General features: G+C 40.0%; 1 protein-coding gene across 1 annotated transcript in view; it reads left to right on the top strand.

Moving 5' to 3' along the window:
- Nucleotides 1–17924, top strand: part of hacd3 (3-hydroxyacyl-CoA dehydratase 3) — a 29375-nt gene extending 11451 nt beyond the window's left edge. The window contains exons 3-11 of the mRNA XM_041175096.1: nt 1529–1602; nt 2592–2756; nt 7606–7660; nt 9018–9128; nt 11118–11245; nt 12093–12205; nt 13425–13531; nt 13716–13847; nt 14392–17924. Coding sequence (XP_041031030.1) covers nt 1529–1602; nt 2592–2756; nt 7606–7660; nt 9018–9128; nt 11118–11245; nt 12093–12205; nt 13425–13531; nt 13716–13847; nt 14392–14468 — 962 coding nt within the window. The 3' untranslated portion in view covers nt 14469–17924. The remainder of the gene's footprint in view (nt 1–1528; nt 1603–2591; nt 2757–7605; nt 7661–9017; nt 9129–11117; nt 11246–12092; nt 12206–13424; nt 13532–13715; nt 13848–14391) is intronic.
- Nucleotides 17925–22545: the final 4621 nt, after the last annotated feature.

Here is a 22545-nt window from a genome sequence, read left to right on the forward strand (position 1 = left end):
GGGATGAGTGCATCTCCCACAACACTCAAGAAGCTCAACACATTCCAAGACAAAGCAGCCCATTTGATTGGCACCCCATCCACGAACATTCATTCCATGCACCACCGATACACATTGGCAGCAGTGTATACAATCTACAAGATGCAATGCAGGAACTCACCAAGCCTTCTTAGCCAGCACCTTCTAAACCCACAACCGCTACCATCCAGAAGGACAAGGGCAGCAGACAGATAGGAACACAGCACCAGGAAGTTCCCCTCCAAGCCACTAACCATCCTGACTTGAAAATATATCGTCGTTCCTTCATTGTTGTTGGGTCAAAATCCTGGAACTCCCTCCCTAACAGCACTGTGGGAGTACCTACACCACACAGGGATTGCAGCACTTCAAGAAATCAGCTCACCACCACCTTCTCAAGGGCAACTAGGGATGGGCAATAAATGCTGGCTCAGCCAGCAAAGCCCACACCTCATGAATGAATAAAAAAAAAAGCCTGTCTAACCTTTTCTCATAAGATAACCCCCATCCCAGATGTCAACTGAGTGAACCTTCTCTGAACTTTTTAAAATTCATTCACAGCATGTGGGCTTCATTGCCTAGGCTAGCATTTATTGCCCATCCCTAGTTGCCCTTGAGAAGCTGGTGTTGAGCTGTCTTTTTGAACTTGAACTGCTTCTAATGCATTTATATCCCTCCTTAAATAAGGAGATCTAAACTGTACATGGTATACCAGATGTGGTCTCACAAACATCCTATATAATTGTGGCAAAACTTTCCTTTTATATTCCATTCCCCTTGCAGTAAATGACAACATTTCATTTGTCTTCCTAATCATTTGCAAAAGATCAAATGTAGTCTTCAGGTGAAGTTTTTTATATTCATTCATGGGATGTGGGCGTCGCTGGCTAAGCCAGCACTTATTGCCCATCCCTAATTACCCCTTGAGAAGGTGATGAGTCGCCTTATTGAACTGGTTCAGTCCATGTGGTGTAGGTACACCCACAGTGCTGTTAGGGAGGGAGTTCCAGGATTTTGACTCAGCAACAGCGAAGGAATAGTGATATATTTCCAAACCAGGATGGTGAGTGGCTTGGGGGAAACTTGCAGGTGGCAATATGGAGGATCGGGTTGAATGTAGAGTAGATGTAATTTGATCCTTTTTTTTAAGGCTATACGTTCTGTCCTTATTTTCATGTAATATACTTTTATTTGATATTAGTTAATAGTGAAATAGCAAAACTTACTGCAACAGACTGACAAACTGGGAGATGCAAGTGGCCAGGGATGGGGCCAGGCCTTTATGTAACAAATGCTATACAAATTTAAGTTGTTAATACAGCTCCACATATGTATCTCTTTAGATTCACTGATAACAGTCTAGTCAGTGCCCAGTATAGTCATTTTTTACTGATCCTAAAACTGAAATATACAATCTCTCAACCCTGACAAATGTATTTGAATACAGGTATGATGTCTAATGTGTTGTATAATGTCAACATTTTCTAATGTGCTTCGTATTTGCGTTCAGCACACGGCCATGGTGCAAAAGGAGACAATGCATATGAATTTCATCTTACATTCTTGGAACCAGTGAATCCTGAGGTATGTCACTAACTGCTGATAGTTTAACACTCTGACTTTGATTGCATTTCAGTGACAATCAAATGAAAGTTGACTGTTTTCAATTGATCTTACTGTTACAGCAGGGAGATGTTTAAGATTCTTTTGAAAATTATTTCTTTCTTCTATTTGTGGCCAGAAACACATGCTACCATTCTAGTGCAGTCAACTGGGGCTCCAGCGAACCTCATTGCTAAACATTGATCAGCTGCTTATTGTGGAGGTCCTGCTCTAGCAGGATGATTGTATAGTCATGAGATTTATAGGCAACCTTTCTGAAACTCTAGTCTTATTTGCGGTTGCCACTATCCAACATGCCTCTGGCTATAGCTAATGTTAATATGGTTTGTAATGCAGTCAAAATAAAGATCAAGATTAGCATTTGGAATTGTGTTGAAATATTACTAATAATCTGGAGATCTGAAATGGAGACCTAACTTGTTCAGTATTTGGTTTTTTTTCGCACATGGGCTGTGGATGATGCTGGCAAGGCTGTCATTTATTGCACAGCCCTGGTTACTGAGGATGTTGAGTCATGATGTGGAATGGAGTCACATAAAAACCAGATTATGTCGTGGTGACAGACTGCCATTCCTGAAGGAAACTAGTGATCCCATTTTAAAAAAATAATAATCTAAATGTTTTGTTAATGCTGTCTTGTGAAACCCCACAAATTAATGGTTCCTGGATACGTGGTGACTGACCAATCAGTATGTGAAACTTTGCATTTCAAATGATGTCACCTTCAGGATGTTGTACGGTAATTTTGAAACTGCTTTGTCGTTGTGGTTTCTGTAAACAGTTTATCATATCAGGGACAGTTGAGTTCTCTATTGCTGTTTTTTTATGATATATTTTGCTTCTGTATAAATGTATGTCTTTCAATAAATATATCTTGTAGTTTAAACTAAAAAAATTAAGCAAATATCCTTGCTGGCAGGAAATTTACACCAAAAATTGTGTGTTTATAGCCACTGTTCAAGGCCACAGAAAGACAAGTAAATATAACAGTGAAGAAAACGGAGAACAGATGGTGGGACAGGCTGACCAAACAAGAGAAGAAACCAATATTCTTGGTTCCTGACTTTGACCGCTGGCTAGACGAGTCTGATGCTGAAATGGAACTACAAGCAAAGGTAAATTCAGTGAAGAGGCTCTAAGTGTGGTATCGGATTAAAGAATTAACCTTTCCTTTTTGTACTTTAGCTTCAAAACCAACCAGTGTTGGAGAAGTGGTGTTGAACATTATCAAACCTGGTTCTCATCATTAGCGCAAACCTGATTACGTTATTGCTAAATAACCAACAAATTGGCGTTTTTACTAAGATAGGCCATATGGTGAATGGATGTGGAACTGGCAATGATGTAGTTCAGTACAACATTTTGAGGTGAAAGTAAGAAATACTTATCTCTGTATCTAAGTTATATTGTACAACACCAGAAGTTACGTTAACACTGGCAATGAATATTAACAAATACCTGGAAAAACATTCAATTCCTCAGCAATGTCAGATGCAGTGCAAATCTGATTCAATCACATAGCCAAGACAAAGACCTTTTCTTTTGCAAGACAATAAAATAAATAGGAAGTTGCCCTGAGACTTAATATTGATCAAATAGACACGGAGACAAGATTGCAGGGTATTAATTGTGCGCTTGTATCAGCGTCTAACTAATGGTAATAAAAGCAATAGATGCTGGAAATATTCAACAGTCAGGCAGCATCTGTGGAGAGAAAAAGTTTCAGGTCGAGATGACCTTTCATCAGAACTGAAGAAAGATAGAAATGTAAGAGTTCTCAAACTGGGGGGCAGGGGGCAAGAAGAACAGAGGGGATAGTCTGTGATAGGGTGGAGGACAGGCGAAATTAAATAACAAAAGGTTTTATGATGCAACACCCAAAGAGGGGTAATGGGTACTGAAACAAAAGTTGTGTCCAAATGAAGCATGAATTGCTACATAGCAACCATCTGAATGTAACATGAAGGGAAAGAAAGAAACAGATCAGACCAACCCAGCAAAACAAAAAAGAAAGGGAAAAAATGAAGAAAAGCAATACATAGAACAAGATGGAGGCAGAGGTCTTGATCTAAAGTTGCTGAGTCTAGAAGGCTTTAGAGTGCTGAGTCGATAGATAAGGTGCTGTTCCTCGAGATTACATTGAGCTTCACTGGAACACTGCACCAGGCCAAGGACAGAGAGGTCAGAGTGGGAGCAAGGTCAAGAATTAAAATGACAAGTAATCAGAAGCTTGGGGTGGTGCTTGCCAACTGAGTAGAGGTGTTCTACAAAGTGACCACCCAGTCTGTGTTTGGTCTCCCCATATAGAGGAGACCACATTGTGAACAGTGAATACAGAATACTAAATTGAAAGAATTTCCAGTATCCACAGCATTTTGTTTTTGTCTGATTTTACATTTTTTGCTATTTCACTGTAGTAAAGGGAGCTTTAGATTTTCTTCCCTTGTCTCCCAGAGAAGCTAATGTCTTCCACAAAAAGAAGTTTCAGACATTTACTTCAAATTAATTGTGGTTAATAACATACTGTTTTGCAAATGTTTATTCCATGTGCCATCTTGCTTTAAATGACCTAACGCTGCTAACCTAAGTGGGTAATTGGTTGGAGGTACTCTGGTGTGAGGAGATAGTTTAAAAGTAAAATTGGAATTATATAATGGCTGCAGTTGACTGATTATATTAGGAGATATATTCAGCTGCCCTATAAACACTGAGGCTTCCAAAACTGAGCTTCAATAAGAGTCTTCAATTCTTTGTAGCATTTGCATTTTCACCTCCCTTTTGTAGGTGGTGACTGACTTGTGCGAGAGGCAAACCCTTCACTTCTGGCTGCCTTTGGTAACCTGTCCAGGTGGCCGTTCTTCCAATGTGACTCTGGACCATGAATGTTGGTAGGCTATTTGACTATTGGGTGTGTCAGTACCTGGTGTTTAAGCACAGATTTTAATCTGCAACTATAAAGCCAATTAGAATAGCCTGTTATTTTATGGTTGACGTTAGCTGACAGCACAGGTCAAACATCGAGCCTGATCTGTGTAGCTCAGTACTACACCTCCTGTTGTGTAGTAATAGAAGTATTTATCTTTTTAAATTTTTTTTTAAAAAGCTGATGACCTTTATTCCTTAATCTTCTGTTCTGTTACGGTGCATGAGGACAGTTTTTTAAAATTCATTCATAGGATGTGGGCTAGGCCAGCATTTATTGCCCATACCTAATTGCCCTTGAGAAGGTGGTGGTGAGCTGCCTTCTTGAACTGCTGCAACCCATGTGGTGTCAGTACACCCACAGTTGTGTAGGTATACCTATAGTGCTGTTAGGGAGGGAGTTCTAAGAATTTGCCCCAGCGACAGTGAAGGAACAGTGATATAGTTCCAAGCTGGAATGGCATGTGGCTTGGAGGGGAACTTCCAGGTGATGGTGTTCCCATGCATCTGCTGTCCTTGGCCTTCGTGGTCACAAGGTAGTGAGGTCCCTGGAATATCACACCTCTTTACAGACTGGTTATTTCCTGCACATCTCTCCAGCTCGTATCTTTTAACTATTTTACAGAATCTCAGAATTGTTTCAGCGCAGAAGGAGGCTGTTTGGCTCATTGTCTGCACAGGCTCTCCGAGTGAGCAATTCACCTAGTGCCTTTCTCCTGTCTTCTCCCCATAATCCTGCACATTATTCCTTTTCAGATAACAGTATTATTCCTTTTTGAATGCTTTAATTGAACCTGCCTCCAGCACATTCTCAGGTAGTCCATTCCAGATCCTAACCACTCACTGCGTGAAAAAGTTTTTCCTCATATCACTTTTGCTTCTTTTAAGCTGTGCCAGCTCGTTCTCGATCCTTTCACGAGTGGGAACAGTTTCTCTCCATCTACTCTGTCCAGATCCCTCGTGATTTTGAATATCTCGATCAAATCTCTGCACCTTTTCTTCAAGGCGAACAGTCCTAACTTCTCCAATCTATCTTCATATCTGAAGTATCTCATCCCTGGAAAGATTCTCATGAATCTTCTCTGCACCCTGTCCAATGTCTTCACAAGCATCCTAAAGTGCGGTGCTCAGAACTAGACACAATACTTCAGCTGAGGCCGAACTAGTGACAAATAAGTTCAACATAACCTCAATGCCCCTATTAATAAAGCCAGGGATACTGTATGCTTTATTAACTGCTCTCTCAACCTGTCCTGCCACTTTCAATGACTTATGCAAATATACACCCAGGTCCCTCTGCTCCTGTGCCCCTTCTAGAGTTGTACCCTTTATATTGTCTCTCCATGTTCTTCCTAACAAAATGAATCACTTCACATTTCTTCACATTGAACTTCATCTGCCACCTGTCCGCCCATTCCACCAACTTGTCTATGTCCTTTTGAAGTTATACACTATCCTCTTCACAGATCACAATGCTTCCAAGTTTTGTATAATCTGCAACCTTTGAAATTGTGCCCTGTACACCAAGGTCTAGGTCATTAATATATATCAGGAAAAGCAAGGGTCCCAACACTAACCCGTGGGGAACTCCACTACAAATCTTCCTCCAGCATGAAAAACATCCATTAACCACTACTCTGTTTTCTGTCAGTCAGCCAATTTTGTATTCATGTTGCTACTGTCCCTTTTATTCCATGACTTATGCACATGCACACCCAAGCCCCTCAAGGCTCCTTAGAAAGTACCTTTCAAATCCATGACCACTACCATCTAGAAGGACAAGGGCAGCAGATAGATGGGAACACCGCCATCTGGAAGTTCCCCTCCAAGTCACTCACCATCCTGACTTGGAAATATATCGCCGTTCCTTCACTGTCACTGGGTCAAAACCCTGGAACTCCCTTCCTAACTGCACTGTGGATGTACCTACACCACAGGGACTGCAGTGATCTAAAAAGGCAGATCACCACCACCTTCTCGAGGGCAACAATGAATTGGCAATAAATGCTGGCCCAGCCAGCAACGCCCACATTCTGTGAATGAATAAAAAAAACACTTTATTCACAAGTCTGTTGGGCTACACTGTTGGAAATCCTTGTAGACCACATCAACATCATTGCCCTCATCAACCTTCTCTGTAACCTCTTCAAAAAAACTCCAGCAAATTAGCTAAACATGGTTTTCCCTTAAGAAATCCATGCTGGTTTTCCTTAATTAATTAGCATTTGTCTATGTGACCATTAATTTTGCCCCGAATTATTGTTTCTAGAAATATCCCCAACACCAAAATTAAACTGACTGGCCTGTAGTTGCTGGGCTTACTTTACACTCTTTTTTGAACAAGGGTGTAACATTTGCAATTCTCCAGTCCTCTGGCACCACCCCTGAGTCTAAGAAAGGCTGGAAAATTATGGCCAGTGCCTCTGCAATTTCCACTCCCGCTTCCCTTAGTATCCTTAGATGTATCTTATCCGGTCTTATCAACTTGAAGTACAGATAACCTATCCAATACATCCCCCTTTTCAACTTTAAATCCATCTGGTGTCTGAATTATCTCTTCTTTTACCTTGGCCTGGGTAGCATCATCTTCCATGGTAAAGGGAGATGCAAAGTATTCATTTAATACCTCAGCTATGCCCCTAAATCCAAATATAATCCACCTTTTAGTTCATAATCGGCCCTACTCCTTCTTTTACCACCCTTTTACTATTTATATGCCGATAGAAATCTTTGGGATTCCCTTTTATGTTAGCTGCCAGTTTCTTTTCATACTCCCTCTTTGCTTCTCTTATTTGCTGTTTCACCTCTCCTCTGAACCTCCTATAATCTGCTTGGTTTCCAATTGTGTTTTCTATCTGACACCTGTTGTAAGCACACTTTTTCTTCTTTATCTTAATTTCTATCTCCATTGTCATCCAGGGAGCTCTGGATTTGTTTGCCCTTCCTTTCCCTGAACAAATAGGAGTTGTATCTTCTAATATGCTGGATGATTTTTGGGACTATATTTATTGTAATTCTACAATTTCTCTGCTTTAATGGTAGGAAGAAGAGAAAGAAATTAACAGAATGAGTCTGGAGTCAAGAGTTCGGAAGAATTGTAAGTACAGGGGATTGCACTGTAATCCTAGATATTCAAATAAAACTAGAGACCACAACAAATCTCAATAAACGAGGCACTTGGACAGTCTGTGGGCATAAAGGAACTTCATCAGACTCCGTTACATAAAAATAGTGTCAAACCAATTTCAATACTTTCTGTATTTGTGTCCTTTTATCTGTTGATAACAATATCATAGCATGTTATTGTTTTAAATGGGATGGTGGAAAGGGACTCCCTTTAGGATACTCCTAATGGGGCCTAAACAGTGTTTTATAAAGATTTGGCACTAGTTCCTTACTTTATTATTAATAAAGCCAAAGATCACCTATGCTTAACAGTGATGGTGGTGTTTGTATTGTAATTGTAGCAGTAACAAAGTGCCATGTACCTCTGCATATTTTTAACAAGTTAGTCTTTCCAAATTGAGTGAGTAGATTCCTGACCTTGTTTCCTGCTCAGTGGAGGGTTTCTTGTGCCCCCAGATAGGCTCATTTTCTGTATCTTTCACTTTATGTGGCCTGGGGTTAGATGGTGGAAAATGAGACTGGTTTGATTAAAAGATTGCCACTAATGGTTTAACAGATAATAATTCTTCTGCAGTCCTTTTAAATTTCAGTTTGAGTGAGATCAGGTTACTACAGTGAATTATTTCTGAAGTGAGAGAATTTAGGCTTCATTACATCTTAAGCACAATTACAGGAACCTGTTTTTAGCACCCAGTATCGTTGTGTGTTTATGTACCAATGATGCACCTTTGTGCGTACATTTCCATACACACTGATCCAGATATCTCAGACAACAGATCTGCTGGGGCAGAGTGGCCTTATGGAGAGGGACCCTGAGGATGAATGACCCTAGAGCCACTTTTCAAAATGACTTGTAAGAGAGCTTCTTGGACACGAAGCAGGGCAGCTATCTGTCCGCTTGGGAATGCATAGAGGGACCAAATGAGAAAATAACCTTCTATAGGAGAGTGGGAGGAAAGTAATGCATTAGATTAAAATTGCAAAATACTTTGAAGTACACAAGCACACCACATCTTCAAAGTTAATTCGTCGAAAGCGATTAAGCCACATTCGTGTCCAGAATAGGTTTCCCCCATTGTGTAGTCCAGCATGACCAGCTTGCAGACTGAGTCTAAGCAATCTGGCTGGAGAGACCAGTCCTACTTAAACTTGCATCTCTTATTCACTGGTTTGTCCTGATTATATTTTGTGGAGCTGGAGGTTTTGGAAAGCTTGTTTTTAACACTTGCATGTTTTATATTTTATGTTTTAACTGAGGTAATTAAAATATTTACAATGTGGAATGTTTTCCTTTCAGCAGCATTAACTTTTTATTTTGTTTCTAAAAGCTTATGTCACCATGAGGAAAGGTTACTTATTTATGTACAACCTGGTGCAATTTTTGGGCTTCTCCTGGATCTTTGTCAATATGACAGTGCGGCTCTGTGTGTTGGGCCAAGGTGAGTGACTTTAAGCAGAATGTAACATAGTGTGAAATAGTGTTGAGTTAGCATCCTGCCCCTGCTACTGTGAAATTCTTTTTATAACAAACCTTCTTTTGCTGTTAGGAGACAGTTGATGGTTAGATTCATTTCTTGGGATTGAGTACGTACCTTGTGATTCTGAAGAAGATTCAGATCTGTCACTGCATTGTTAGACAAAGCTTCCCTCCCTGACTAGTGTTACAGATAAACTTGGATTTGGGTTTGAACATCTGGACTTCTTAACAAAGCAAAATGTGCAATTTGCAAAAAGAAAACCTCCACAATTTCTGCAATTTCTCAGAATCTCAAAGCAGCTGACATCCAACTTGGAGCTGTTATGTTGAGTGGAGAGGAGTGATCGTTTACACTAGGTGCCATGGCAAACTGTTTGGAGGTTGGAAATTAAGGGTTTTGTTATTGCTGAGCATTCTACACATCCCTGGAGCAAATCTTAAACTTGCTATTTTCTGAACTGCTCCTAGTCCTCTTGAAAGAGCAAAAAGGTTGCAATCCTGAAACACGTTCTCATAGATGAGCTTGAATGACAAAGTATAATTCATTCAAGAATCAGTCAGTGCATAGAAATTGGTTAAACTAGCACTATAAATTATGTGATTTTGAATCATAACTTGTAGATTAAATTTGATAGGCACCTTAACAGTCTATTGTAGCAGATTATTGCTCGAGTCAATGATATTCTTTACCTGAGACATATCTCAGCACGGGGTCAAATTCACAATTTAGTTTATTCATTTACGGGATGTGGGCATCACTAGCTAAACTAGCATTTTTTGCCCATCCCTAATTGCCCTTGAGAAGGCATTGGTGAGCTGCTGACTTGAACCGCTGCAGTCCATGTGATGTAGGTACATCAATAGTGCTATTAGGAAGGGAGTTTCAAGACGTTGACCAGCAACCGTGAAGGAGCAGCGATATACTTGCAAGTCAGAATGGTGAGTGGCTTGGAGGGGAACTTCCAGGTGGTGGTATTTCCATGTGCCTGCTGCCCTTGTCCTTCTCAATGGTAGTGGTCATGGATTCGGAAGGTTCTGTCAAAGGAGCCTTGGTGAATTCCTGTAATGCATCTTGTAGATGGTACACATTGCTGCTACTGTTGGTCGGTGGTGGAGGGAGTGAATATTTGTGGATGTGGTGTCAATCAAGCAGGCTGCTTTGTCCTGGATGGTGTCAAGCTTCTTGAGTGTTGTTGGAGCTGCACCCATTCCGGCAAGTATTTCATCACACTCCTGACTTGTGACTTGTAGAAGGTTCACATATATTTAGATCTTACACAGTAACTTGACCAAGAAAATAATATAACAAAAACTTACCCAGAAGTGGAGGGGTTTTAAATGTACTGTGAAACTTGCATGTTGAATGTTTAAAAACAAGAATATTTTGGAAACGTTCATAGACCAGCTCCTGAATGTTAGCATGGCTACATTCTTCCAGGCAAGTGATGCATATTTCATTCGTCAAAGTCCTGGCTGGAGCCTTGTAGATAATGGAGAGACATTAAAGAGTCAAGAGGTGAGCTGCTCATTGCAGAATACCCAGCCACAGCGTAGATAAAATTGGTCCAGTTCATTTTCTGGCTGATGGTGATTCCCGGATGTTGGTTGTGCAATCTGTTCCTGATGTAAGGGACTCCACAACACTGAAAATATGAAATTTGTGACTCTCTCTACCAAATAGGATTTTTTTGCATTCCCCAGCCCCCCACTTTTGCTTTGACAAGGATGAAGTACATCGCTGCGCTCCCCAGCACTATCCCACCTCACAGTACCAAATCCTTCTGGGGATTTTGTACAGTGGTAGATAAAATGGGTTTGGCTTAATCCATTTTATTTGGACGGTGCATGCATTTAGCCTGCAGTGTGTGTGTCTGTTTAATCTGAAGTTGGCCGAATTGGCATTACAGTTGCCCATGTTAATGATTATATTTCATTTGTGTTGTATCTCCAGATTCTTTATTTGATACTTTCCATGCAGTTGGTGATATGATGAACTTTTGTCAGATATTTGCAACTTTGGAGGTTATAAATCCATTGTTGGGTTTGGTGAAAACGGGACTGGTGCCAGCAGTGATCCAGGTACAGTACTACTCTCGGGTCAGGGCAGGTTGAGTGGTTAGAGGGGAAGGAATGTAAAGGCAAGATGTATCACTCTCCTTTTTTGATTGGGGAATGTTTTTGTATTTGGCCCTAGGCTTTTCTTCTTCCTGTGTTAAGTCTGTGTGTTATTGTCTTTGAGTTCTGTTTTCCTCATCAACTAAAGAAAACTTGTGAGAAACTGGAATGTAGATAAACCCGAATATGATTATTACTGAAAAAAAGAGGCGTGGTCAAAGCTTTTCATCTTGCATTCATCAGGTCAGATGTAAGAAAGCCAAATTTCAAAGGGAGTAACATTTATACTGCATGAGAAAAGGGTGCTAATTGGCTGCAAGTTGGCAACAATCCCAAGTGTGCAAAAAATGACACAAACATTGCACCTTTTTCAATTAAACAACAGCATAGGGACAACATTTCACTGGTGCATTCCCCATGGCAATGGCTCAACCAATCAGAGTTGACTTGCCATTTTTGAATTTTATCAAAAACTTGGGGGACAACTGTTCCCTGGTGCATTCTATATGACAATGCCGCGAATAATCTGAGTCCACTTGCCGAACAATCAGCACCCTTTTCTTGTGCAGAATAACTTGTTGTTCCCTTTGAAATTTGGTATTTTGCATCTGTCCTGATGAGTGTAAGATGAAAAGCTATAACAGCATGGCTCTTTTATTAGCAATGCTGTACTATCAAAAGTGAATATATGCTTACAATATGTTTTCAAAGCAGTTTCTCTCTTTGAGGCATGAGTCACTTTCCTATCGATCAGTTCCATTTCTTCAGTGATCCTCTGCTATTTATGATGTGGATATAATTGTTTTCACAGGTAATTGGGAGGAATATGGTTCTGTTTGTGGTGATTGGAAGTCAGGAGGAAATGCAGAATAAAGCAGCAGTATTTGTTGTATTTTACCTGTGGAGCATCATCGAAATGTTCCGGTTTGTATTTCACTCTTTCGTGAGCTCAATTTTCAGTGTGATGATGGTTTAAAGAACCTGGTGCTGGGATCGTTGCCAGTGACATCTTAGCACAAACAAAACACTATGCTAGCACACTCTGAGAGGAACATTATGGGCAAAAGAGCAGACCACTAATTCAATAGGATAAAAAAAAAAGCATTTAACTCTTTATTAAAATATCATTAGATTTCATGCAATTAATTACTTTTAGAATGCAGAGACATTACAGCACAGGAGGCCACTATGCCCAATTTTACCTGTGCCAGCTATTCCACTGGAGCTTTGTATTCTAATCCCATTCCCCTGGCTCATTTTACATTTTTCCTCTTCAAGTGCAACCAATCCTTTATAAATTGTGTCATAGCCTTAATGGCCACTTCTGGTAAAGCTTTTTAGTATATTAGCCAACTTACTAAAACATGCATGAGACCAACCTCTCTTTGCTGCAATAATTCCATATCACTCCTTCTTCCTCTTTCCCCTCTTCCCCATGTTAGCTTTGGTTGGGGGCTTGAGTGAGGAACCAGAGGTGAAATGCTGCAGTGTACCACTGGATAAACTGTACATAAACACGTCCCAGAATGGTTCACATCCAATCCATTACTTTTTGAACTGCAGTCCCTGTTACATTGGTAAACTGATACCTGGCCGCCTCTAGGGTATTTAGGCCATGTAACCTCTTAGTTAATGAGTGAGTCATGCATTAAGAGTATTACAACAGAGGGTCATTAAATGCAAACTAAAATAGTATTGCAAAAAATTTAATCCATTCCAACCCTTTTTTACAAGATGCTGGTGGTGGGTCTCACTTTGTTCAATTTGCATTTTAACAACCATATAATCTAAGCTAATTCACTGTACTGATGATTTTCTGCCAACATTTATCTGTACAGTACACACCAGGCAAAACTCTGCAGCACCATCATCCTCATTTATTTCCCCTTGCGTGTGCAGTGCTGAATGAGGAAAACAGCTCATCCTGCTGGACAATTGCCAGAGGATCTGTGTTTAACACAGCCTTGGGTAATGGTGAAGAATTTACTGTAAGAATGGGACACATTTCACTGATTGAGGGAACAGCATTTAGCTCAGAAATGGTTTACATCTGTAGTGTAGGTGGACTGTGTTGTCCACTGTATTAATAGTATCTGCTATGTTGAGGGAACGTATATAAAACATTGTTCTGTTACTGAAATAGGTACCCATACTACATGCTGTCCTGTATAGACACAGAGTGGAGAATGCTGACCTGGATCCGATACACCATTTGGATTCCTCTTTATCCACTTGGAGTCATTGCTGAAGGTTGGTTGTGAAATTTGTATATTGCCAAATTATGAAACTGCCAGAATAACAGTTTGTATGTAAACCATGCTCTTTGGGAGGAATATGAAGTTGGTTTATCTCTCAGAATTTCTCTCTATATCTAGCAGTTTGCACTGCTCCAAAGCTTCGCATGTATTAATTCTCTTATTCCTCTCCTTCACAGCAGTGTGTGTGGTTCAGTCAATTCCATATTTTGATGAAACGGGAAGATTTAGTATTCTACTGCCCAACCCGTTCAACATCTCATTCAGTTTCTCCTACTTCTTGCGAGGTTACCTTATTGCTATGTTCTTGGGTGAGTTCCATCTCTGGTCTCCAGAGTACTTGGGTCTAATTTTTGTTCAGGATGTTCCTTCTTATCATCACAGCCAATACACTGATGTAAAACGTAAGTGTATTAGTTAAGTACGGGGCCTAATCTTAAACAGGGACCAGTCATGACCAATATTTAAGAGTGAGGGGGTCAAAGTGCAGTGTCTTCCTGCACTGGAACTCTGTTCTCGACACATATTGTTGCAGCATGGGCTCAAGGGAGGAGACTTTTAGAATAACGTGGAGACAAAATATCCATGTATTATAGGAAGTGATAAATAGCTGAGAGTGATTGTAAGGCAGCAATGTTATTGAGAGGTTTGGTGAAATTCAACATTACATCAGACCTTGAAATCACTCCAGTGGTTTTTTTTTTGTTGGTATGGTGTGGGGATTATTCTGTTTGCCTTTTGTTGAAAGTACAAGTGCGAAGGACTTGACAGGGTAGACCCAGAGAGGTTGTTTCCCCTGGCTGGGGAATCTAGATATCTGAATCAGTTATGATGTGATTCTCTTTTTTTTTCTAGGTTTGTTCATTAATTTCCGACACCTTTTCAAACAAAGTAACAAGCGTCTCCGTCCAAAGAAACGCAAGCTGCACTAGGAGGGATGTGTCTTTGTTTCTGAGTTGGAGAACCACCTCAAATATTTTAATTAAATGTTAACTTGCTGCCTTTATAAGCACTGTACTTTTCAGGAGGTGAGAAAAGCCATGACGAAGTGTCAGTAAAACTTCAGTAACCAGTCACCTTTCTGCCATATGCCACCTCCATGAGTATAACCATTTGCACCTCATCAGTCAGCCTTGCGGCCGGTGTGAGGAGTATTTTGCAAGAACCAAACACATTATTTGATACCGACGGAAATAGTCACCTTGCCTATTTATCTTTTTCCCTCATAAATATACATGTTTGAAGAAATACACACACTCTTGTGGAAGGAATATTGATGTGTAACAAGTTATCTAGCGCCCTTGGTAAAGTGTATTTTTTCCAATTACAGAAGAGTGATTTTATGAATTGAATTTGGTTTTATATTGCAGTATAACTTTGATTTATCCAAGGTGACTGAGCAATGAATGGTGTCTAAGAACTTTGGGCTTTATTAGACAGATTAATGATGTTGCTGTTTCACAGGCTTTCTGGAATTAGGACAATTAATTTTAAATTGGGTAAATTAAATAATTTGTCACCACTCCCCCATCATATATTATTCTGTGAGAGAGCAGTAGCCATGTTTCAGGACTCTGCTGCTTCCTTATAACCAGCACAAGGTGGGTTGGGGGTGACCCATTCCATCCATTAGACCCCTCCTACAATGGAGAATTGCAATACAGACGCTGAGGTGAGTTCCTTGGTATAAAGTTATACTGTTACTGAACCACCCTACAGTCATAATTAATATTAATGTACAAAGATAACTATCAAACAAACTTAATGAGGATGGGGTACCTTAATTTAAGTTATGAAGCTTTAATCCAGTCTGAGAGGCAGATGGCCATCAAAAACTGTAAGAGTGAAGCTGCCGGGCTGGGTTGTGTGTCTGAGTTAAACCTCCAAAGTTGGATCATTGCCATTCACACTAAGATATCTGATCACTTAAAATATATGCAAGCTGGTGAATTTTCATTCTTGTTAATGTTTTTTAATGTAGACAATTGCAATGCATTTGGAAGCAGAACCAAGTGGCATAGATCAGAATATTCCCAGTTTTGTGAAAAGTTTGAAAGTATAATGGAATGAACAGGCTTTCCTGAGGGATAGTTAGAGATGGGGAACTGCAGTTTTCATTAGAAAGGACTCACTGTGATTTGAATAAACTGTGAACATTAGTGATTAATTTAGTTTATCTCCATATAATGAGGTTTTAATGTCCTGTAAGACTTGGCTGTTGCATCTTCTCTCGTGTGTCCAGGTGACCCCACTTACTGTTCTAACTGTTCCACTTTTACATATTGTAAGTCCCATGTCATGTAAGGTGAATTGAAATGTGATGAAACTTGCACAGTTCCTTGGTGGGGGAAGTTACTCTTTCGTGTAGATTATTTAGGCAATAATGATGTAATAACCAGACAAATTCAAACAGATTCAGATAATGTTACAAGTGAGATCAGTGGTTCGTAATGAATGCATAAGTTAAACTACTGTAATCACATGGGATTCCAGAGTTTTAGGCAGTGTTTCGAGGATCACAAACAGTAATTCCAACAATTTTCCAAGTTAATGGAAAATTGGTGGCCTTGTTCATCAATTTTGAGTTTTGTCACATGGCCACTGAGGTTTCTGGCTGCAAACTAATTATTTCTACATGTAGTAATGATGAGATACACTTTGACCTGTCATTATTATGTGCCACTATCTGGGGAAAGCAAAGCTTTTGGTGACAGGTGTTGCTGCAGTATTTGGCTTGTTAGCTGCATTGAGTTAATGTGCGAAGAATCACTAAAATTACATTTTCAATGGATTATTAGAAACAATACATTGAACTATAAAATACAAGGAGAATAATGGACACCATAGGGATGATTTCAAGCTACTGTTTGATTCAGAGGTACAGATAAAGTCATGAGATCAAAGCCTTGAAATCAGCCTCAAATACCTGTGTGGCTCGAGTCATGGAATCATTAGGCACACAAGGAAGACATTCACCTCATTGAATCCATGCTGGCTCTCTGTACAGCAATCCAGTCAGCCCCATTCTTCCCCCTGCCCCCCACTCTAATTCTGTAGCTCTGCAAATTTATTTCTCTCAAGTGCCCATCCAATTTTCTCTTCAAATCATTGATTACCTCTACTTCCACCACCCTCGTGGGCAGCAAGTTCCAGGTCATTTAAGAGTAAAACAGTTCTTCCTTATGTTCCCCATGTATCTCTTGCCCAAAACCTAGTCCTTGTATCATCAGCTAATGCCTTTTCTTTGTGTACTTTATCTAAACCTGTCATAATCTTCTACAACTCTATCCTATCTCCCCTCAATCTCCTTTGCTCCAGGGAGAACATCCCCAGTTTCTCCAACCTAACCTTGTAGCTAAAATCCTTCATCCCAGTGACCATTCTGGCAAACCTCTGCTGCACCCTCAAGGACCTTCACAACCTTCTTAAAATGCATCATCAAAACTGGATGCAATACTCTAATTGTGATCTAACCAGAGCTTTATAAAGATTCAGCATAACTTCCCTGCTTTTGTACTCAATACCTCTCTTTATAAGCCCAAGATCCCATTAGCTTCGTTAACTAATCTCTCAATATGTCCTGACACCTTCAAAGATACAGACACATAAACTCCCAGGTCCCTCTGTCCTTACACACACTTGAGAACTATGCCATTAAGTCTATATTGCCTCTCCCTATCCCTTCTGCTAAAATGTGTCACCCCACACTTAAATTCCATCTGCTACTTCTCTGCCCGTTCTGCTAGCCTATCTGTGCCCTGTTGCATTCGATCGGTATCATCCTCGTTGGCCAGCCCCCAATTTGGCATCATCAGCAAATTTTGAAATTTTACTCCCTTTTCCAATATTCTAGCACTGACCCTTGGGGAACACCACTGTCTTTCTCCAGTCTGTAAAGCAACCATTTACGCTAACTCACTGTTCTGTCCTTGAAGCGATTTTTTTATTCAAGCTGATGTTAACTTGTTGAACATCTTTCTGGCAAAGGAAGAAGCTGGAGCTAGTCTATCTTCAATAGGATTATAGGTTATATAGGATTTTGTGAATAAACCTAAGCACAGACTACACTTCCCTTCCCCCACAAGTGGAAACTGATTCTTATATATGTGCCTAACCTTTCCCCAATAAGCATCAGCTGCTGTTAATCACAACTAGAGCATGCATTCCATTGTCACTGCATTTACGTTAACGGCTGACACTGACCCTCCTATCCCATGACCCTTTTAATAGTTACAATGGTTTAATGATGTATAATAGAAACTTAAATGTGTATTTTGATTACATTATTGAATCACATGAACTGCCACTGTATAACATGATTTGAATTGCGCTGATCCATCAATTCTATATATAAAAATTATAATTTCATTAAATATTGGAGTGCCAGAAACTCTGATATGAATTCATTCTTTCTACAATGTCGTTAAACCTGGATTGAATAACTCTTTTAAATTCCATCCAGCTATTTATTCATTGGAATTGGAAAGTGCCTGCTTTTGTCTTTACCTATTGTGACATGATGGTTGGAAAAAACAGCATGCGATAGTTGAGTGGGTTAAAGAAAGAACCAATCTATTGAGTAACAGGTCATTTACAGTTTAGAATGGATTTCTAATAATATAAAATATTTACAGCGCAGAAACAGACTCTTTGGCCCAACGGGTCCATTCAGGTTTTTATGCTCAGGGTAGACTGTGGCGCCGTGGTAATGTCACTGGCATGGGCTCCTGGAGTACTAGTTCAATGTTCTGAGACATGGGTTCAAATCCCACCTTGGCAGCAGCAGGTGGAATTTAAATTCAATTAATAATCTGGAATATAAAGTTAGTCTTATTAATGATGACCATGAAACTAACATTGATTGTCATAAACACCCAGTGCCCCTGTAGAAAGGAAATCTGCCATCCTTACCTGGTCTGGCCTACATGTGACTCCAGACCCACAGTAATGTTGTTGACTCTTAAGTGCCCTCTGAAATGGCCTAGCAAGCCACTCAGTTCAAGGACAATTAGGGAACGGCAACGAATGCTGGCCTAACCAGCAATGCCCACATCCCATGAAAGAATAAATTTTTAAAAATGAGATTCCTCTCACCTTACTTCATCTTGACTTATCAATATATGCTTTTATTCCTTTCTCATATCTATCTAATTCTGCTTAAATGCATTTACGCTATTCACCTGAACTACTTGTAGTAGTGAGTTTTACATTCTGACCCATCTGAGTAAGGAGTTTCTCTTGAATTCTCTATTAGATTTATTAGTGACTATCCTGCATTTATGGTCCCTAGTGATCTCCCCACAAATCATCACCTGTACACCTACCCCATCATAATTTTAAAGACTTATCATGTCACCACTCAGCATTCTGTTTTTCTAGAGAAAATAGAAAGAGGAGAAGGTCATTCTGCCCTTCGAGCCTGCTGTGCCATTCAATATCATGGCTGATCCTCTATCTCACGCCATACTCCTGCGCTCTCCCCATACCCCTTGACACCTTTAGAGTCCAGAAATCTATTTCCTTCTTAAGTATATTCAGTGACTTGGCCTCCATAGCCTTCTGTGGTAGAAAAGTCCATAGGTTCACCACCCTCTGAGTGAAGAGGTTTCTCCTCATCTCAATCCTAAATGGATCCCGTATCCTGAGACTGTGACCCCTTGTTCTAGACCCCCCCCCCCCCAACAAGCCAGGGGAAATATCATCCCTGCATTCAGTTTGTCCATCCCTGTCAGAATTTTATACTTCATTGAGATCCCTTCTCATTCTTCTAAATTCCAGTGAATACAGGCCACTCAGCCCAATCTCTCCTCATACCTGCCATCCCAGCAATCAGTTTGGTGAACCTTCGCTACACCCCCTCTATGGCAAGTATATCCTCCCTTATGAAAGGAGACCAAGACTGCACACAATATTCGAAGGGTGATCTCACCAAGGCCCTGTACATCCTTGCTCCTGTACTCAAGCCCTCCTGCAATGAAGGCCATTTGCCTTTACTGCTTGCTGTACCTGCATACTTGCTTTCAGTGACTGATGTACAAGGACACCCAGGTCCCTTTGTACATCAACATTTCCCAATCTATCACCATTTAAATAATACTCTGCCATTCTGTTTTTCCTACCAAAGTGGATAACTTCACATTTATCCACGTTATACTGCATCTGCCATGTATTTGCCTACTCACTCAACCTGTCTAAAAAGTCTTGAAGCCTCTTATTCACTCTTTTCTGATAAGTCTCTGTTCTTGAATCATTCTAGTAAATCTTTAATGCACTTTCTCCAATGCATCTATATCCCATTTATAATTACAGAGACCACAACTAATCATAGTATTCGAAGAGTAACAAAGGGAACTGTACAAGTTGAACGTAACTATTCGGCTTTTCAATTCTTTCCTTCAAATTAACTCCTGTACTTTGCTTATTTTATGGCCTTATTAATCTGCACTGCCACTTCTAGTGATTTGGTAAAATGAACTGTTTGCATTTCTGTAGTGCCTTTAATGTAGGAAAATGTCCCAAGGTGCTTCACATGAGTGTTATCAAACAGAAATCAACAATGAACCAAAGGAGATACTAGGAGAGCTAACTAAAAGCTTGATGAAAAAAGATTTTAAAAAGCATATTAAGCAAGGAAAGATGGAGAGATTTAGGAAGTTTGCAAGGATGGGAAGGGGTGAGGCCATGGAGGAATTTGAATACAGGAATGAGAATTTTAAATTTGAGGAGTCGGTAGACAGGGAGTCAGTGTAGATCAGCGGACTCAAGTGATGGTTGAACAAGACTTGATTTGGATTAGGATACAGGCAACAGAGTTTTGGATGAGCTCAAGTCTTACGTATTCTGCACAAATAGATATTGAAAGTAGCTGAATAACAAATATAGATGATAGACACAATTTTTAATTGGATGAAGTGCAGTACTGATTTCACTATAACTTGATCTCAGTAAAAAGTTGGACATGGTACAGAATCTGACAGCATCCATCATGGGCACCATGAATGCTGTTTCCAACACAGCTCCTTCTGCTGTTAAACATCAGTGGCTCAACCTGGGTGGGTGAGTCTTACATAAGCCACATAGAATGACCCTCCTAAGTTTTTTCCCTAGGCATGTTCTATATAACCTTTTTGGAAGGCATATGCATCATATTACACTGTAGAATTCAAATGTAGGCCTGTGTTGGTAGTGATGCTCCGAAATGATCTGAAAACTAGCAAATGATACCTTGCTCTTCGTATTCCCTCTATTTCTGCATTAACTGACAGACAGCCCAAACAAGATCAAGAACTTGTAAAGCAGAGATCAGTAGGGTAGGAGAGCTGTTTCCTAACCTGTCGCAGCAAACTCCTTGGTATGCCGATGCACTGCAGGGAAATTAGTTTTGTTTTATACAGTTGTACTTTTAGAAATGACTCCACAAAATTTGTTTTAAATGAGAAATAATATTAATATAACTTGATGAAATGGAACAGGTGACTTTGGGCCTATAGTTTCTATGCTCTCCTCCACTGAGGGCTTTCGTTACCAGGCCTGGGTCTGTTGTGGGCAAATTGATTAGTCAGCAACGCCATTATTGTTGTACTATGTGACGACCAGGATGATAAAAGGTGAACTAGCTGGATGTTGGTTTTTTTTGTCCAGCAATTCCTATAATGTTGGGTCATGGTGGTTCAATTGCGGAGCTATAAAGCATTTCACGTGGTATAAAGGAGGAGGACTGAAAGGAGCCATCATTTACCTGAGACTGAGTTTATAGTGGAGTTGCTTTCTACAGAAGAAAGTGCAACTCAGGGTTCCCATGGAGGGGTGAATGAGCCACAATTGCAGAAGCATTATGTGATCTGGTATCCATCCCAAAGAATGGTGGCAGATTGAGAAAAGGTTGCTAGAAGATAGTTTTAACCTTGGCTCTAAACTTCTAAAAATTTGAATTTAGAAAGGCGCAGGCTAATTTGGCTGTGGTCTGCAGAGATTTGTAAATGACAAGTTGTACTTAACTAAGTTAATTTTTTTTTGCAGAAATTGCAAGAAGGATATATGTAGTGGTGTGGTCAGGGATCTCTTCATATATGTGTCATACATATATACATGATTTGGATGTGCACAAAACGAGTAGTTTGCTGATGATGCTAATGAGCAGAGCAAAAACCAAAAGATTGCATGAGTATGTAGGTTAGAGAAATGGGCCAATTGGTGGCAGGTGCAGGACTATGAAAAACTGAAGTGGTCCATTTTGGGAAAATAAACAAAGGAAAGAAAGCATACACCAAATTGTAAAATTAACAGTGTCTGGACAGAGCAGAGAGGATGGATAAATAGACTTTCCTAAAGAAGAAAGATCATACAGGGAGAAGGTTATTGAAAAGGCAAATGGAGTTCTGGCTTTTATTGGAAGAGTTTATTGAATGTAAAAAGCAAGGATGTTAGAAAGTTGTTCAGGGCATGAGAAATGTTAGAACAAAGTTTCACTGGAACCACACCAAAAAATAGAGATTTGTTTTTTCTGTGTTCTCGGGTTATTAGCACCAGAAAATTCATGTGGCCTTAGCTGTGATGCTATTTCTTAGGAAGAGGTGGAAGTGTCGTCCTTCCCCTTAAACTGCTGAAGTGTGTTGATGATACTGCTACCATGGGAGACTAACCCAGGGACACTGAAGGAACAGCAATACAGGTACATATCCAAGTTGGGATGGGCTGCAAGTTGGAGGTGAAAGCTAGATTGGTGTTCCTTTGCTCAAATAGAGAAGGTTCAGGAAATTAATGAATTTTCCAAGATTAGATGGGGGAATATAGTAATTTAGTGATTGTGTTACTGGATTAGTAATCCTGAGTTGCAGAGTACTGATCTAGACATGAGTTCAAATCCTACCACAGTAGCTGGGAATTTCAATTAATTAAATAAAATGGAATAAATAGCAAGTATGGTGACCATGGAACTACCAGATTGTCATTAAAATCCATTGAGTTCACTAATATACTTTACAGAAGGAAATCTGCCATTTTTACCTG

This window comes from Carcharodon carcharias, chromosome 26, assembly GCF_017639515.1.
Source record: "Carcharodon carcharias isolate sCarCar2 chromosome 26, sCarCar2.pri, whole genome shotgun sequence".
In the NCBI taxonomy this organism is placed as follows: domain Eukaryota; kingdom Metazoa; phylum Chordata; class Chondrichthyes; order Lamniformes; family Lamnidae; genus Carcharodon; species Carcharodon carcharias.